Below are 19,687 nucleotides of genomic sequence, written 5' to 3'. Positions count from 1 at the left end.
GGAAGAAATTAGTCAGTGGAATCCTCGACTGGAACCGAGGAAAGTAATTTTGGGAAACATTGTATTGAATTCTCCTTTGATGGAACGTATCAAGGAATCTCAAGGAAAGGACACTGAAGTACAGAAATGGTCGGAAAAGGGTAAAAAGAGGGACAAATCGGATTTTAACTTGGGACCGAATGGTGTATTGAGATTTCGGAATCGGGTAGTTGTGCCAAAGGATGAAGGGCTTAAAAAGAAAATTTTAGAAGAGGCACAGCGATCAAAGTTTACGGTACATCCAGGAGGGAATAAAATGTACCAGGACTTGAAGACTCTTTATTGGTGGGAGAATATGAAGAAGGAGATTGCTCAATTTGTCCAAACATGCTTAATTTGTCAACAGGTTAAAGCCGAACATCAGAAACCATCGGGACTTTTGCAACCTCTAGAAATACCTGAGTGAAAATGGGAGAATATCACCATGGATTTTGTATCAGAATTATCAAGGATACAGAGAGGCCATGATGCGATTTGGGTAATAGTGGATAGATTGACCAAATCGGCTCATTTTTTGTCGATTAATATGAAATACCCATTAGAGAAGTTGACCAGGTTGTATTTGGATGAGATCATTAGGTTGCATGGAATACCTGTCAGTATCGTGTCGGATAGAGATCCAAGATTTGTTTCAAGGTTCTGGCAAAAGATGCAAGAAGTGTTAGGGACTAAATTGAACTTTAGTACCACTTATCATCCCCAGACGGATGGACAGTCGGAGAGGACAATTCAAACTCTTAAGGACATGTTACGGATTTGTGTTCTGGACTTTGGAGAGAGTTGGAGTAAGTTTTTGACTTTAGTGGAGTTTGCCTACAATAATAGTTTCTACTCTTCTATTCAGATTGCCCCGTATGAGGCACTTTATGATCGGAAATGTAGGTCTCCAATTTGTTGGGACGAAATAGGTGAACGAAAAATCTTACACCCGACCACAGTATCTTGGATTGAAGAAACTAGTGAGAAAGTAAGGTTGGTACGCCAAAGAATTCAGACCGCCCAGAGCCGCCAAAAGAGTTACGCCGATAATCGAAGAAAAGATTTGGAATTTACTGTTGGAGATTTGGTATTTCTCAAGATTACACCTTTGAAAGCAAGTTTGATGTCCGGAAAAGGGAAGAAGTTACAGCTAAGGTTTGTAGGGCCTTACAAGATTATCCAACGTGTGGGGAGCGTAGCCTATAAGTTGGAATTACCGCCGAATTTATCTCGAATTCATAATGTGTTCCATGTATCTATGCTTAAGAAGTATCATCCGGACCCTTCTCACGTCTTACAACCGGAAAATGTTGAGATTGATGAGACTTTAACCTATGAGGAAAAACCAATTAAACTTCTGGATAGGAAGGTGAAGGAATTGAGGAATAAACAGATACCATTAGCAAAAGTCCTTTGGAAGAACCATGGGTTGGAGGAAGCAATTTGGGAGGTCGAAGAAGCAATTCGAGAAAAGTATCCAAACCTGTTCACCAATCAAGGTAAATTTCGAGGACGAAATTTTCTTAAGGGGAGAGGATGTGAGGACCCGTAAAAGTATTATTTTCGACTCCTATTTTTGCTCATTTAATTATTTATTCAAATATTTGTTTCGATTATTATTTTCTAACCTTATTAGATTTAAATACATGGAGTTATAATTTCATTATATTTTTAAAGTAACTCGTTTCAAAAATTAATTTTTTTTTGGAAGCTCGATTATTGAAAATAGTGAAAACGTGTCTGAAAACTTTAGCCTTTTGGAAGTACAGTAAGTTCAAAACTTTGAGACATGTACAACGGTCTTAAAATAGGTAAATTTAGGTTCAAGTACTCAAGTGATAGTTGGTGGTACGATCGTTAAAAGAATTTCTCGAAGGTTTCACTTTATCGCGCCTAATTTGGAAATATGCGTTTTCACACGCGCGCTTAATTGTGGGACTTTAGACCATTATTTTGGGACAATTAAGAGTGAGTAATATTTGTATGAATATAAGTGCATTAGAGGTTTAGTGCACTAGTGAAACAAATGCAAGAGGAATCGAGCACAAAACGAGCGCGTATGCGCACTATTTGCGGTTGACTCTTGCGCATCTAAACTCTTAGTCATTAAGCTTCCTTCGTAAGCCAAAAAGTCAGACCATACCTCTCTTTCTCCTAGCTCTCTTGGCCGGCCATCAAGCTGCAAAGAAACAACCAAAGTTCTTCAACTTTTCACTCTAAAATCTTGCTCAAATCACTACCAAATCCTCTCAAATTTTAGCACCACTTAGCTCAACACTTGGGAAGTCCATCTAGCTGCAAAAGAAAGGAGCTCTCCACAGTTTTCTTCAGGCTTCAAAGGGCCGAAAATTCTGACTTGAACAACCACCAAAGTAGGTAATGATCCAACACTCTAAACTTGTCCTATGGAGGTTAAATTACACATATGAGCTTGAATCTTTATATGGGTAACTTTTATTGTTGGAAAATTTTGATGGTGGGCTCTATGAACTCCCACCCTTGGCTTGATGGCTGATGAAATGATTGATGTTGGATATAATGCTGGTTTAGTGTTTAAAATGGTGTATTATTAGTAGAAACTTCAAGGAACTCATGGGATAGAAATTTTCGATTTTTCCCCTGCCTTGTTCGGTTATTTTAAGGCCAATTTTTGATGATCTAATGGCTTGAATATGATTTTTATATGTTGTATTATTTGTGTAAAAATTTTCGTTGGAAAATATTGAGGTTTGGTTGGGCAAATGAATTTCTTTGTAAAACTAGTCAAGCTGAAAAACTGTTCCCGTGTAGCTCTGACCAGCGATAGTGTTTTGGCCGTAACTCTGTCATCCGACGTCAAAATCGAGTGCCGTTGGTGGCATTTGAAACTAGACATCCACACCTTTCCAACGGTATAAAATGCAAGTTTTGGTTCCAAGTGTGTGAGCCAAACCAGTCGTTTTAAGAAGGCTGCCCCGTTTCTCTGTTCTGCTAGAACGATTTGATTTTTTTTTTTTTTTGTCAAACGGTATTCTCTTTATATATTTAGTGAACTTGATAATACAAGTTGTTAAGTACAAAAGTGGATATTCATCCTATTGTCCTCCTGTATGCTCTCTTTGAGCCACAGAGGGAACTTTGCTTCCATATCACATTGGAAACAAGCTTGGTTGCAAATTGTGCCATTTGATGAGCACATCTATTTCCATCTCTATTAATAAACAAAAAGGTACAACATTGGAACATACCACATAGTTGTTTGATATCTTCCAGTATTGTACCAATTGGGGCTTCCTCCCTACCTTTCGTATGGATTCTCTCAATGACAGCTTTGCAATCAGATTGCACATCTATTTCTCGCCATCCAGCTTCCTTAGCCATCACCAGCCCCTGTCGGATTGCATCTGCCTCTTCTAGTTCAGCTCCACATCTGCTATACTTCCTGATACCTCTAGCTTCTACAAGGTTCCCATGACTGTCCCTCGCTACCATTCCTAGCCCCGCTCCTGCTAATTTAATAGGAACGGCAGCATCAGTGTTGATTCTCACTATACCTATATCTGGTGGCCTCCATTGGTGGTTGAGCAATTGGTGTCTTGTTCCTGTTCTGTGCTTTGCCTCCTGCTCCGTCTGCTCCTCTTGAAATTCCAGCTATTCATTGTTTGCTATTTCTATTATAGACAGATGATCTCTATACTTCCCTTCATACTGTCGAGCATTTCGTGCTTTCCACAATTGCCAGATGATGTTTGCTGTGAGTGTAATGTGATCTTCTCCTCTTGTTCTTTTCCTTGCCTGTAGTATCCCTTCCCACCACCTCTAGAAATTTGCCCGCCATTCTAATAAGCCGTCCCACTGTATTGGGGCCTGTTGATCTTGATCCCTATCTTTTGATGTTTACAAAACAAATGGATGATACTAATATTTCTTCAAGATATACTTTCAGTTTTGAAGTTGTTTGATTCCATGAACAAGTGCAATTGAAAGGGGACTAAGTATGCTGAAGCTGTCGGACGCTCAAATAGTCAGGATCGGACGTCCGAAAGGATGAAGAACATCAAGAAGGAAACTCTGTCGGACGCTCGTAAGGAAGCATCGGACGTCCTGAAGGATCGGACGCATGCTTCAGACGCACATCAATCTCATCGGACGTCCTAAAAATTCCACGAAGATTTGATAACTCTCTGGACGACGTTCGGACACAGAAGCTCGGACGATAAAATACCATCGGACGTCCGAACGACAACTTGGCTGATTTTCGGACGATGGGATCGGACGGTGTTTAATCTGTCGGACGTCTGACGTCCCCAACGGCTAGTTGACTATTCAGCTACTTTCTATCCGTTGGATGCTTTAATGAGGCACTTTCTTGGTCCTATATAAATAGTGGTTGGTCAGATACTTCAGATAACTTTTGCACACTTTGTTTATAAGATCTCAAGAGATATTTTAGCTAGAAAATAGTCTCCAAAGCTAGATTTGTAGTCTTAGTGGTGTGAGGTTCATTGTAAGCTTTTCATTTGTGAGTGAATCTTTCATGAGTGTAGCTCTGTGAGGGTTGTCTTGAGGGATAGTAAAACGTCCTGGCTTGACCGAGTGGAGTTCGGGGCAAGGAGGAGGTGAACCTTCCTTTGTACACAAGAGTGATTATAATTCATCAACTTGAAGTAGCTTGTCTCAATTAATCTACAAGCTCAAGAGGAGTTGGGTAGTTAATTGGTTTGCAACTCTTTCCTTTTTATTTACTTATTGTTACGTTTATGATCTTTAATTTGTTTATCTCTTCTACTCACAAGCACTTGTGCTTTCTTATCAACTGTCTCATTGGTTGTCTTCGGGCCTTACAATTGGCATCAGAGCTTGGTCTCCTAGAGATTAAGCTTAACCGCTTAGAGTAAAGATCATGGCAACCATAAATGTTTCTTTTTTAGAAGGGCAATCTATTGATAGACCACCTATGTTTAATGGTTCTCATTTTAGCATGTGGAAACAAAGAATGATGATTTTCTTACAATCCGTTTATATTGAATTATGGTATGTGGTAGAAGATGGTCCTTATGAAGCTAGAATAGTTGACTCTACCACTAATTTGAGTAGATTAAAGACTAGACAAGAATTGAATGAAAAAGACAAGAGATACCTTTCTTTGAATGCCAAGGCCATGTATATATTGTACAATGCATTAGATGTAAATGAATCTAGTAGGATTAAAGGTTGTAAATCAGCTAAAGATATTTGGGATAAATTGTGTGAATTTCATGAAGGTAACCAAGATATTAAAGAACAAAAGAAATCTTTGCTTGTTTCTCAATATGAATTTTTCAAAATGCATCCTCTTGAAAATGTTGATAAGATGTGTACTAGATTTTGTGACATTATTCAAGATCTTAAATTGCTTGGAAAAGAATATTCTTTGGGTGAGAAAAATAGAAAGATTTTGAATGCCTTGCCAAAAGAATGGGAAAACAAAATAAATGCTATAGAAGAGGCAAAGGATTTAAATTCTATGTCCATTGAATCTCTTGTGAATTCCCTAATCTCTTATGAATTAAAGCTGAAATTCAAAGTGCAAGAGGAAGAAAATGCAAGAATGTATAAGAGTGGCATAGCTTTTAAAGCATCTCAAGTGGGGGATAACCCATCCTTCATGGGTAATGAAAACATGAAAGTGGACAATGATATAACTCCTCACATCAAATGTTTCAAGAAGATCTTCAACAAGAGAAGTTCAAGAGGAGATTGCAAAATTACATGGGATGAATGCAATTCAAAAAGAGAAAAAGAAGAGTTGGCCCAAATGGCACTAATGGCCATTGGAGATGATGAGGTAACATCTTATAACTCTCAAGTTGAAAGTGATGAAGAAACTGATGATGATATTGAATCTTTCATTATAAAATTGCATGATAGTTTGAAACAGTCCTATGCTAGAAACAATGGGTTAAAACAGAAAATTGATTTTTTGCTTCGAGATAATGCAAATCTTTTTCAACAAAAAAAAAAGTTGAAATCTGAAAATGATTACTTCAAAAAGAGTGATACTGCTTTACATTTTGAACTTGATAGAAAAACAAAACTTTGTGATTTGTTCAAAAAGGAACAAGGTGATTTGAAAAGAAGAATGGATGGTCTAAATGAGTTGCTTAAACACAAGAAACAAGTCTGTTTTCAAAAGAATAGGTTGAATTCTAATTCCAACGAATTTGCTATCCATAGGAGAAGACAAGTAAGATTTATTAAACCTGTTCATGTAGATAACTCTTTGGTTATGTGTAATTTTTGTTGTCAAAAAGGTCACATGAAAAGTGATTGTTATGTGAGAAAGAATATGAGAAGAAGCATGAAATTCATGTGGATAGTTAGACATGATGCTAACTTTAACAAATAGGAGATTTTGTTAATCATTGCAGTGATTCTTGTTCACAATATTTTTTTTGATATTTCCGATACTTTGATCTGTGTTTTCGCTGATATTTTTGAATACTACTGAATTTGTATGGTGTCAAAAAGGGAGAGAAAAGAACTATTCTGATCTAACGATGTTTTGCTTATCTCTCTGTGATATGTTGGTATGTTGGTATTGCTGAATTCTGGTATCATTTCTCTGTTTTATTTTGAATATTGGATTCTCTGTTATTATTGTTGGATTATGCTTGTTGGGTATTACTCTCATCTTATGATGACAAAAAGGGGGAGAAATGGATGCTATGTGTTAGGGGGAGTTATTCTGAAATTATAAGTTTGGTTGCAATGAGTGAGGGGGAGTCTATGCTCATATGCTCAATCTTTTTCCTTCCTTCCATCCATTGTTTTGTCATCATCAAAAAGGGGGAGAATGTTGATCTTGATCCCTATCTTTTGATGTTTACAAAACAAATGGATGATACTAATATTTCTTCAAGATATACTTTCAGTTTTGAAGTTGTTTGATTCCATGAACAAGTGCAATTGAAAGGGGACTAAGTATGCTGAAGCTGTCGGACGCTCAAATAGTCAGGATCGGACGTCCGAAAGGATGAAGAACATCAAGAAGGAAACTCTGTCGGACGCTCGTAAGGAAGCATCGGACGTCCTGAAGGATCGGACGCATGCTTCGGACGCACATCAATCTCATCGGACGTCCTAAAAATTCCACGAAGATTTGATAACTTTCTGGACGACGTTCGGACACAGAAGCTCGGACGATAAAATACCATCGGACGTCCGAACGACAACTTGGCTGATTTTCGGACGATGGGATCGGACGGTGTTTAATCTGTCGGACGTCTGACGTCCCCAACGGCTAGTTGACTATTCAGCTACTTTCTATCCGTTGGATGCTTTAATGAGGCACTTTCTTGGTCCTATATAAATAGTGGTTGGTCAGATACTTCAGATAACTTTTGCACACTTTGTTTACAAGATCTCAAGAGATATTTTAGCTAGAAAATAGTCTCCAAAGTTAGATTTGTAGTCTTAGTGGTGTGAGGTTCATTGTAAGCTTTTCATTTATGAGTGAATCTTTCATGAGTGTAGCTCTGTGAGGGTTGTCTTGAGGGATAGTAAAACGTCCTGGCTTGACCGAGTGGAGTTCGGGGCAAGGAGGAGGTGAACCTTCCTTTGTACACAAGAGTGATTATAATTCATCAAATTGAAGTAGCTTGTCTCAATTAATCTACAAGCTCAAGAGGAGTTGGGTAGTTAATTGGTTTGCAACTCTTTCCTTTTTATTTACTTATTGTTACGTTTATGATCTTTAATTTGTTTATCTCTTTTACTCACAAGCACTTGTGCTTTCTTATCAACTGTCTCATTGGTTGTCTTCGGGCCTTACAGGGCCAACTTCCATATAGGTTCCGCCATTTTGCAGAAGAAAATCATATGTTCCACTGTTTTCTCTCCTTCCCCACAGCATTTGCACAAAAGGGATCCTGTTCCTGTCCGCCTGTGTATCAGTTCATTCACAGGAATGCTGTTGTGTAAGCATCTCCATATGAAATGTTTAATTTTTGGTTTCATTTTCAATCCCCATAAGCTCTTCCACACCTTGTCCGAATTCTGTGCATAGCTAGTTCCTTCCCCTCCCTGTACTTCCTTGCTTCTTTTTCCTATCTCCTCCTTTTTCACTGCATAACCTGATTTCACTGAATATATCCCTGATTTTGAGTATTTCCAGTAGATCGTGTCTTGTCTGGGGAACAGACTCAGAGGTATCTGCATAATTTGTGAAGCTTCCCCCTCTGAGAAGGTTCCTTCAATCAGTTCCTTATTCCATTTCCTTTCTTTTATCAACTCTGCCACTAGTTGTATCCTACAGTCTGGATGTTTCCTTGTTGTTATCTTCCCAGTTGGTGACTCCATAATCCATTTATCCCTCCATATGTTGATAGAGGTCCCATCACCCACTCTTTTCCACATTCCTTTTTGCAAAACCGAACTAGAACTAGCTATACTCCTCCATACCCATGATGCGTTCTTTGGAGCTTCCCCTTCCCAGCCTGTTTGTGAAACTTTGTACTTCGCCGCCAGTACTCCACTTACTAATGAATCTGGCTGCATTAGTATCCTCCATAATTGCTTTGCTAATAGGGCACTATTAAAATGCTCTAAGTCCCTGAAACCCAAGCCACCACTTCCTTTCACCTGTGTGATTTTTTCCCAACTTATCCATTGCATCTTTCTTTCCCCTTCATTTTGACCTCTCCAGAATTTTGCCATGTACCCACATATTTCTTTACACAGTCCTTTAGGCAACCTGCAACATGACATTATGTAAGTAGGTAGTGCCATAACAATTGACTTTAAGAGTACCTCTTTCCCTGCATAGCTGAGTAAGTTGTGCTTCCATCCTTGCATTTTGGATTTTGCTTTATCAACAATATAGGCAAAAACTTCCTTCTTGGATCCTGTTATCACTAGGGGGAGTCCTAGGTACTTGCCATTGTTTGCCTCTTTGATATTGTTCAGCTGTTCGCATGTTTGCCTCCTTTGTTGTCTACTGCAATTCCTGCTAAAGTAAGCTGCAGACTTGTCATAGTTTATGTATTGCCCTGAAGCTAGTTCATATTTAGCAAGGATTCCTTTCATAACACTAGCTTCCTGTGGGTGCACCTTACAGCAAAACAAGGAGTCATCTGCAAAGAATAAATGGGAAAGAACTGGTCCACTTCTACTCACTTTAAGTCCTGTGATCTTCCTATTCTCAATTGCCTTTGCCATTAGATTGTACAAACCTTCTGAACAGCACAAAAAAAGATATGGGGATAAGGGATCCCCTTGTCTAATGCCTCTACTAGGCTTCACATATCCTACTCTTTCCCTATTAACATTGAAGGAGTAAGTCACGGATGACATGCAGTTCATAATCCATCTTACAAAGATAGGGCAGAAACCCATTTTTAGCATCATTCTGCCCACAAATTTCCACTCTATACGGTCATAAGCCTTTGACATGTCAAGTTTTAGGGTCATAAAAGCAGTATTGCCCTTCCTTTTGCTTTTTAAAAAATGCATAATTTCATGGGCCAAAATAACATTATCCACAATCTGTCTACCAGGTACAAAGGCTGACTGGGAGTAACTAATGCATAAGGCAATAACTCTTTTCATTCTATTGGCCAGGATTTTTGCTATGATTCTATAGAGCACATTACAGAGACTAATAGGCCTATAATTTGCCAGAGAGATAGGATTATCTACTTTAGGAATGAGAGTAATACTAGTCTCATTTATGCTCTTCAAAAGATGGCCATTACTCAAAAAGCTTTGGATAGCAGACACCACATCATTTTTAATAGTATGCCAATATCTTTGAAAAAATAAAGGTGACATACCATCAGGTCCAAGTGCTTTGTTTGGGTGCATGGAGAACACAGCTGCTCTGACCTCATTTTCCTCCACTGGTTGTATCAAACTTTGGTTTAGTCTGCTTGTAATTGATACAGGCACCCCTTCTAGCACTTCTTCTATATTTTTTGGCTGGGATGTGGTGTACATTTCTTCATAGTACCTGCAAATCTCCTGGACAATTTGTTGATTATCCTTACACCATTCACCATTTCCTTTCTGCAAGCTGGTTATTTTATTTCTCTTTCTTCTTGTCTTCACACAAGCGTGGAAATAAGCTGTATTTTTATCTCCTTCCTTAAGCCATCTGCTTCTTGCCTTTTGTGCCCAGAAGATTTCCTCAGCTTTGTAAGCACTGCTCAACTTTAGTTTCATTTCCACCATCTTCCCTCTTTTCCCCTTATCGTTGGATTCCTTGAGCTCCTGTATCTTCTTTTTTATCTCCCTGATTAGTGTAGCTGTATTTTGTTGATGCATTCTATTCCAACTTAAAAGGGCTATCCGGCACTCTCTGATTTTCCTAGTAATTTTGAACATTCTTGATCCCACCTGTGGCTTTTCCCAAGCATTTTTCACTACCACTTCTGTCTCTTGATTTTGGGCCCATTTTTGATCGAACACAAATCTTTTTCTCACTTTCTTCTGCTCAGGTATAGTAGTCAGCACCAACATTGCATGATCAGATGCCTCATTTTCCACATGCTTGCAAGTTGCCTCCCCAAACATTTGGAACCAGCCTACACTACTAAGACATCTATCCAACCTTTGTTTGATCTCCCTCTCATTTTCCCATTGGTTGCACCAGGTCCACGGGTTTCCTTCAAAATGAATGTCGACCAACCCATTTCTCTGTATGAAATTTCTGAGCCACCTAAAGCTACCCTCACTCCTTGTTCTACCCCCCCCCCCATTTTTCTCCATTAGATATGATATCATTGAAGTTCCCAATCATCATCCATTTGTCACCCCATACCTTCATTCGTTCCTCCAAAAACTCCCATTGACCCCTTCTAATTCCATCATCTGTACTGGCATAGAGTCCAATACACCACCATTCATCCCTGACTTCCTCATCATAAATTTTAATCTCAATTGAGCATTCCGAAGTATAGACCCCTCTGACTTTTACCTCCTGTTTCCAGAACATGGCTAGCCCCCCAGCTCTACCATCTGGTTCTACTACAACGTTTCCATCAAACTGTATCTGCTTCATAACAACATCTATCACTCTTTTTCGGTTTTTTGTTTCTGACAGAAAAACTACCATTGGAGAGTGGAGGCGTATGACCTCCTTGAGTTGGGGAACTGTCAAGGGGCTCCCGGCACCTCGACAGTTCCACGCCACAACTCTCATTTACATTGTGGAGGCTTAGCTGGGCATGCCTCCGTCGCCCCTTGTTGTGTTTGTAATATCACACCCAGTTTCAGCATTTTTGGTTTTTGCTCCTCCACTTCATCAATCTCCATTTGATTTCCTCCCTGAGTGTCACTTTCTAGCTTTCTCTTCCCCTTCATTCTGGAATTTCCTGGTTTATTTGTAACATCAGCCATAGGTTTTCTTGTGACTCTTGGTCTTCTTCTCGACTGCATTTCTCCCCTTGCCTTGTTATCCTGCTCTGTCATCACATTTTGTTTATTCACCTGACCACTCTGTCCCTCATTGTTGCTCAATCCATTTCCTTGTTCACATTCATCCGTGTCCATCACCTGAACTAACACGAGTGCATTTTTGTTTTCATCCACTGGTTGATGTCGTTGTTCCATACCACCCTTTGTTACTCTCGTATCATTTCCGTTTTTACTTCCCCTAGTTCCTTCTTCCCTCTCTGCTCCCTCACTCTTTTTGTTTTTTCCTTCATCTTTTTTTGAGTTTTTCACCTCTTTTTGCTCCTTACTCTTTTCATCTTTTTTCATTTCCCCTCCCCTGTTCGCTAGACTAACCTCCTTCCTGTCTTTTGGATCCCTCACCCCACCCCCCTCCTGTATCAAGCTTCCTTGTTTCTTTTGTGCATCTACCCTTCCTATTATGCTGATCTCTACTGGTCTACTGGCCCTCAACGGAGAGGCCATGATGTTCCCTGCCCTCATCCACGCCCCGTACTGCTCTTCTCTCTGATTTTGCTCTTTTTCCACTGTTGTTTTGCATGTCTTATCTCCATGCCCTATTATTCCACATTTGTAACAGAAGTCTGGGCATTTTTCATAACGAAATTCCACCCAGATTTGTTTCCCATTGAAGTTGATAGTGGTGCCCCTTGCCAATGGTTGAGAGATATCTACTTCCGCCAAGATTTTCATATGCCTTCCCTCCTTTCCTCCTCCTGGCGGGATGATGACTTCTTTAACGGCAGAGAATATTTGTCCGAGCTTAAAGCCCACTGCTTGACTCAACCGGTGAATTGGGAGATTCCATACTTGTATCCACATGTGGGATATATGGAAAGCTTCTGTACTTTTTTCTATATCTGGAGCCCATGGCTTTATGACCAGCAGCTGGTTATCAATGACCCATGGCCTACCATTTAGGGCTTTATCCTTGTCTTTGTCCTCTGCAAAGTTAAACTGGAAGACATTGGGGCCGAGTTCAACAACGTGCAGGTTCCTGGGGTAGCCCCACACATGTGATGTGTAGTTTTTCACCCCTGTAAAATTTGCAACCTTTTTACCCATGATCCTTCCTACCAAGCTCAACTTACACTCCTGAACTCCTGCGAGCACATCCTCTGTCTCTAGGTCTATACCACCCCTTTCTTTGTTACTCAAGTCGAACCTTTTAAACGCCTCTGTAAGGGTCCCCTCCATCTTGCAGTCCTTCGAAGTGTTGCCTGTATCGATTACAGCTGCTATGACCAAGTTTGCTACCTTCTGGATGTATTGGAGTCTGAGCAACCTGAGCAAACCACAAGACAACCAATTTAGCAGGCAGTAAAAAAAGTAAAAAAGCGAACCCAACAAATAAAACAAAGCCCAAAAGTCAAAAGCTTTTTTTTTAATCTTAAAAAATCAAGTGGGATTGAACTGCTATTATGACCCCAGGACCGACACCACCAAAGCTCCTGTGTTCAACACTGGGAACAGAGCACCGACGTGCTTCCTCCTGCTTAGACAGCTTTCAATAAACTTGATCTAATGCTATTTTTTGGTATCTTGCTAGATGAGTTGGACAAGTGTTTTGGATCCCTCGGACAAAACGGATTTGGCGGCTTTGCTACGGTTTTGGAGCTTTGTCTTGAAGTTTGAGTGTTTGGTTTTTGAAGTTTAAAACTTTTGAGTGTTTGAAACTGTGTGTTTGAAAATTTGGCTCCCACATTGGAGAGAGGATTCTCTACTAGAGAGAGAGAGCTTTCATCATATTAGTTGCTGGAACGATTTAATGATGCTGCAACTTTAGGCTTAATTTCGAGCCAGTTGCATGCTGAATCTTAAAACAATTTCTTCTGTGAAATTTTAGCCTTATGAATGTATTTTCCAACACTATCAACCATACTCAATTCTGAGTTAAATTGAGTGAGTTATGATCAAAATACGGTGACTGCCCTGTTCTTAAAAACCCTTGAATTTGGACAGATTTGATGTGAGACTTGTTGTGGTCTTACTAAATGTATTTCTTAGTGCTAAACACCTACCAAATGTACCATGTATGTTCCTTAGACTTGTCTTGCACAAATGAACCATGTTTGGAGGTTTTCCTTAGCCGAATGTTTGGAAACGGAGAGAAATGGAGTTAAAGACAGTTTTGCCTTAGTAATTTCAAAACTTTGGTTGATAGGTTAACCACCTTCCCAAAGGTATTTTTCCACGAAATTTGATAGAGAGATACCCTTCATATAGAAGTACTATATTACAAAATTTGGCACCAATCCAAGTCCATTTCGACACTTAACTAAAGGTCCAAAGTCAGAAACCCAAATTTGGAACTTGTTCAACAGTCTCTAATTTTCCCCAACTTTGAGCTACCGTATCTCGGTGCTCGAAACTCCGATTATCGATCTGCTTGTTCTGTCCTAAGCCTTAATTGCACCTCTAATTTAGTTATAAATATCAAGGGCTGGTTTGCAACGAGTGAATTCTGCCGAATTTCCAAAGTTAGCGAAAAACCAACCCTAGCTCAATCCTGAACATTCTGGAACAGTGATTTCAAGCTCATTTTTGAGTACTTTTCACTTAGATTCGTGGAAAAGTGTCTTCTAAGAACTTTTAGTACTTTCCAAGAGGTTTCCAACGGTATAAAGTTTTCCAATTTTAGACTTGTATCGAGTGAGATACAATTTTTCAAAGATCCATATCAAAACTGAAAATTTTCAACTTTCAAGGAAATAGAGTTTTCCAAGAACTCTTTATTCTTTCGACATTATGCCAACGTTTTAACCTCGATTTCCAAGATAAAAACCCAAATGTTCCTGAACTTTATGAAACGCCACTCGAACCTCGATTTACAAGTAATTAAGGTTTCTTTTCACAAAATTTCCTAGATTATAATAGTGCACGAATTATTTCTCGATAATTGGGTTGTGTGAATAATAATTCACTATTATTTGCTCAGGCTCACACGAAAACCTTCAAGAGGATCCCACGGTGGACGCTTGAACTTTCCTTGACCTTACTTGCACTTAATACTTGGTGAGTGTCAAGTGTATGAGTACTTAATACGTGTTTAACTGTTATGAATGATTACTGATTTTAGGAATGGAGACGAGTGTGTACTTTATCTCACTCGTTCTCATTTGAATAAATGATATTGAATGAGATTGAATGCAATGATTGCGTACGTCGCTGGAGTGAATCTCCTCGACACACAATTATAAATGGGGGACGCCCAAACTCATAGGCTGACCTGGGACTTGAGCCGGCATGGGTTTGGTCGGGAACCTAGGCGTGCCATGAGACAAATAAGCTTGACCTATTGAGAGGTCTTGCTTGCCATACTCGTGGAGTATTGCCTCATACATGTCTTGCGGGCCCGAGTGGGTGCTGGGTGGACGGAAAGAAGTAAGTGGTGATCTACGGATTGGAAATACCGACCCAGTTGACGGAGTGTCATCGGGGGAAGGTATACGAGTGACATCGGCAAAGCGAGTGGAACTTAGCTCCTGAGAGCTACTATATCCTTGAATTGTTTCTGATAAATTTCCTTTGGTGAATTGTCAATTATTGAAATATATTATTGTTTAGCTCGTAATTGAGATTGTTATTTGAACTACGTGCTTGGATGTGTAATCCTGGCCTCACGAGCGTTTTGCTCACCCTATAGATTTATTTTCCTTAATAGGATTGAATCTCGGGGAAGTGTGGAGAAACCCTCCTGATGTACTTTTGTTTTAGGGTTTCTATTATATTTTGGCTATGCCCTTGGTTTTGGATTGTACTTTTGGAATTGAAATGTAACTTTTGGGGCGTAATGTATATTTGGGATTCATGATGTATTTTGAATAACCGACGTACGGGTTGGATAATGGATGACTATTGATAAACTTGAACGCTTCCGCATTTACTGTACTTAAGTTACTTGCTTTTGTTGTGTAGTTCGATAATAAGCTTGAATGATTTGGCTTGAGTCCTGGCGAGAGCTAGGCAGGCATTCCGCGAATACCCTTTGGTTCGCCTTAAAGAGAAGTGGGGCGTCACACCTCTAACATGTCAATTTCCTTTGATATGATTTGCTGTGATTTTTGGATAGATTTTCAGTGATTTTTAGGATGAAATTGAGGTTTAATAGTTTTTTGAGAAATTTATGATTTTAATTTGGATTTTTAGTGAAATTTCAAGTATTTTTGGTATTTAATTGTAACAAATAGTTTTTTCATTTATTTTGTGAGAATTTTAATTTTGGTTTGGGCTGGGTTTCACCTTAAGCCCTTAATTTTAATTTATTCTCTTTTAGACCCTTAGTATTTGCAATAATAATGATTTCATCCCTAAAATTTCTTTAATTCTTTCATTTGGGTCTTTGTTTGTTTTAATTTTTGAATACAGGTTGTTTATTTTATTTGAATGCTTTGATTGATTCAATTTTGTGTTTATTTCCATTTTTGTGATTATTTGTTAATTAAAGTGATGCCTTGACCTTTTTCTTTGTTTTTGGAAGGTAAATAAGAAAGTTTCATTCCATTAGGACACCAATTCAAGGGAGGTACACTCTATCCCTTATTTTGATTTTACTTGATCCTATGTGCCCCTATGTGACTTTATGTGTTTAATTGCATGCCTTTTGAATGTTTTCATTTTATTTATTTATTTATTTATTCACTTTATTTGTTTTTATTTTTGTATATTTATTTTAGTTCAATTTTGATTATTTGAAAGGCATTTAAATGCCAAATTGTAATAGTTAGGGGGTTCAAGACATGTATTTAGATAGAATATGTAATAGTTAGGTATTTTATTATTTATTTTATTCATTCCCTTTTAGATTGTAGTTAGGGCCCCCAAGTGTAATAGTTAGGGCTTTATTTGCTTTATTTTGCTTCGTGTGTTTTGCATGTTTAGGTGTTACGTGTTACTCGCTTTCTTAGAGCCTTGCATTTAGATATCATGTTTATGTGCTACGTGTTTATGTGATATTACATGTTTACTTGCTTTATTAGGTTTTGTATGATTAGTTTAGTTGTAATCAATGTGTGACGTCACCACACTAGTCCAACGCTAGTTGTGGCCTTTTCCCTCGATTTTTTGCTAGTCCAACGCTAGTGGAAATTCATAAATGTGGGCTAGTCCAATGCTAGACCCTTAGGAACCATTCACACGCTAGATCATATTTGTGTGATAAAATCACTACACTCTCACTCATATTTTCTACTTTTTAGGGTCTTTTATCATTTTTTGCATGACATTTCCCTTGTATACACATCTCTTATCACACATTTCCCCTATATATATCCCTTATCCCATATTTCCCTTTATATAACCCCATGTGTGAGACATGACATTAGACTTGCACTTCATATAAGAAAATTAGGGATAGTTTAGTACATTTGCTTGATTAGATTAGGAAATACCTCTTGAATATGGGATATGGACGAGTTTGGCTCTTTAGCCTTAGCACGCTCGTATTTCCTCTATAAAAGGAAAAATTGAGTCACGAGTATTAGTCCCCCACGCCCGTTATGATGCATTCCTTTAGGTCATTTTGTATAATTATTATTTTCTCTTCTTTGAGTCTCATATTTTTGCACAATTCGTGGCTTCTTCGAAAGTTTACTTTTGGGCGTCGCAATTAATGCGATTTGCATCAATTAACTTCGAAGAGATATTCCGACCTCGATAATTAGGTCTAGGTTTGCATTCATGTAGATACCTCCAAAATGTGATAAATTTTAGATTAAAATAAGAAAATCTTTGACTAAATCATGCAACTAGCCTTGGCTAGGTTGAAAGGGTGCCTTGGATTTTTATCCTTGCATTTCCTTTCTTCAAATGTGACTCCCGAATCTTTTTCTCTGATTTTCGTAGACTTGGAGTCGTTTAAAAAGGGTTTTTTTACTTTTTTTTTTAAAAAAAATTCATTTTTAAGTGACTTGGTACACCTTAACTCGATACCAAGTGGCGACTCCTAATTTTTATTAAAAACCCTTTTTAAACTATATTTTGGGCCAAAATTGTCGCACTTTTAAACCCCATTTTAGGCCCATTTTTTTACTTATTTTCTAAAATCAAAAACTCATTTTTACTCAAAATAAATCAAAACACATTTTTCAAATCAAAATCAACCAAAAAATTCATTGTTCTAAACACTTTATTTTCTATTTTCAAAAATGGGGCGCGACAATTAGAAGATAGCGAGACTATTGCAGTAACGGAGAAATGTAGTGCCATCATACAAAATAAACTGCCACCAAAGTTGAAAGATCCAGGGAGTTTCACAGTTCCTTACACTATTGGTAATGTAGAATTATCTAAAGTACTATGTGACCTTGGTGGTAGTGTTTCATTGATTCCTTTGACTGTGACTAGGCAATTAGGGTTGAAAGAGTTAAAGCGTACTAATATTTCTTTACAATTGGCTGATAGGTCTATTAGACATCCCATGGGTATATTGGAGAATGTGCTTATTAAAGTGCAAAAATTCATCATCCCCATTGATTTTATTGTTTTAGATATGGAGAAGGGTGTCAATGTGCCTATTATTCTTGGTAGACTATTTTTGGCCACTGCAGGTACTATAATAGATGTTAAACGCGGTAAATTCAATTTCCAAATCGGTGAAGAGGAAGTAGAGTTTGATTTGAGTAAAGTACAGAAGTATCCCTCTTTTACCGATCATGTTTATTCTGTTGACATATAGGATGAATTGACACTAGAGATGAGTTAAGTTAATCTTGACTATGACTCTCTTGAATTTTGTCTCAATGGTATAGGTTTGCAAGAGGAAAAAAATAGAAGAAATGACCAAATATTTGCAGGCACAAATCCCTTACAAAAGGAGCAATGCTTATGAGGAGTTAGGGTTGAGCAAAGGGCTACCCCACCATCGTGTAAGCAAGATCCACGGCTTGAGCTTAAACCACTTCCTAAACAATTCAAATATGCATTTCTTGAAAAGAATGAGATATTACCAGTGATTGTCAATACTGCACTTGATGAGAAACAACTCTTATGTGTTTTGAGGAAATATTTAAAGGCTATAGGATGGACCATTTTCGATATCAAAGGAATTAGTCCAATTATTTGGATGCATCGGATTTTGTTAGAAGAAAATGCTAAGCCGGTGATTGAGACTTAACGAAAGTTAAATCCAAACATGAAAGAAGTGGTAAGGGTAAAAATCCTTAAATGGCTGGATGCAGGTACAATTTTTTCGATCTCTGATAGTTTTTGGATTTCTCCTATTCATATGGTGCCAAAAAAGGGAGGAATAACTATAGTATGTGGTAAAAATGATGAAATGATTCCTTCTAAAGTTATAGTTGGGTAGCGAGTTTGTATTGATTATAAAAAACTTAATGCAGCTATTAGAAAGGATAATTTTCCTCTTCCTTTTCTTGATCAAATGGTAGAAAGGTTGGCGGGATATGAATTTTATTGTTTCTTGGATGGTGTTTTAGGATACAATTAAATAGTTATTGCATCGGAAGATAAAGAGAAAATCACATTCACCTATCCCTGTAGCACTTTTGTATTTCGAAGAATGCCTTTTGGACTGTGCAATGCGCCGGCCACTTTTCAACGTTGCATGATGGCAATTTTCTCTGATTTTAATAAGAAAATCATGGAAATCTTCATGGATGACTTTTCTGTTTTTGGATCTACTTATGATCATTGCCTTAACAATTTAGATCTAATTTTGCAGAGATGTGAAGAAACAACCTTGTACTCAATTGGAAAAAATGTTACTTCATGGTTTGTGAGAGTATCATTCTAGGCCATAAGATTTCTTCAAAAGGTATTGAGATAGATCAAGCCAAGGTGGAAGTGATTGAGAGAATTCCTCCACCTACCAATGTGAAAGGCATTCGAAACTTTTTTGGACACGTGGGGTTCTATCGGCTGTTTATTAAGGATTTCTCCAAAATTGCTAAATCTTTATGTGAATTACTTGCAAAAGATGATCCTTATCACTTTAATAATGACTGTTTACTTGCTTTTAATAGGTTGAAAAAGGAATTTGTCTCCGCACCCATAATAACATCACCGGATTGGAGTTCACCGTTCAAATTGATGTGTGATGCTAGTGATTTTGCGGTGGGAGATGTTCTTGGGCAAAAACATGAGAAGAGACTTCATGTCATTTACTATGCAAGTAAAATGCTCAATAAAACTCAAATCAATTATGCGACAATGGAGAAGGAGTTGCTAGCGGTGATATTTGCATTGGATAAGTTTAGATCTTATCTAGTGAGATCTAAAGTCATCGTTTACACCGATCATG

At 38.2% G+C, this 19,687-nt stretch overlaps 2 protein-coding genes across 2 annotated transcripts; both read right to left on the bottom strand.

The window, feature by feature from the left end:
* Positions 1-3,087: 3,087 nt before the first annotated feature.
* LOC113759774 lies at positions 3,088-11,176 on the bottom strand. The gene is made up of 4 exons (XM_027302349.1): positions 10,796-11,176; positions 8,023-10,671; positions 7,811-7,921; positions 3,088-3,648 (listed from the first exon to the last, which is right to left on the bottom strand). The coding sequence occupies exons 1-4, from the start codon at positions 11,174-11,176 to the stop codon at positions 3,088-3,090; spliced, it is 3,702 nt and encodes a 1,233-aa protein (XP_027158150.1).
* Positions 11,173-12,624, bottom strand: LOC113759773. The gene has a single exon (XM_027302348.1). The coding sequence runs from the start codon at positions 12,622-12,624 to the stop codon at positions 11,173-11,175; it is 1,452 nt and encodes a 483-aa protein (XP_027158149.1).
* Between the last annotated feature and the right edge of the window lie 7,063 nt (positions 12,625-19,687).

Source organism: Coffea eugenioides, chromosome 2, assembly GCF_003713205.1.
Source record: "Coffea eugenioides isolate CCC68of chromosome 2, Ceug_1.0, whole genome shotgun sequence".
Lineage (NCBI taxonomy): Eukaryota > Viridiplantae > Streptophyta > Magnoliopsida > Gentianales > Rubiaceae > Coffea > Coffea eugenioides.
Note: the sequence above shows the minus strand (reverse complement) of the source record. Positions and strands in the feature narration are given on the sequence as shown.

Excerpts from the sequence above, each read along its gene's own strand:
- LOC113759774 (XM_027302349.1), bottom strand. The coding sequence starts at position 11,176 with ATGAGAGTTGTGGCGTGGAACTGTCGAGGTGCCGGGAGCCCCTTGACA. Across the intron at positions 7,922-8,022 it reads ATGCACAGAATTCGGACAAG|GCGGACAGGAACAGGATCCC; the intron begins GTGTGGAAGAGC and ends ACTGATACACAG. Across the intron at positions 3,649-7,810 it reads CCTATATGGAAGTTGGCCCT|CTGGAATTTCAAGAGGAGCA; the intron begins GTAAGGCCCGAA and ends AACAATGAATAG.
- LOC113759773 (XM_027302348.1), bottom strand. The coding sequence starts at position 12,624 with ATGGAGGGGACCCTTACAGAGGCGTTTAAAAGGTTCGACTTGAGTAAC.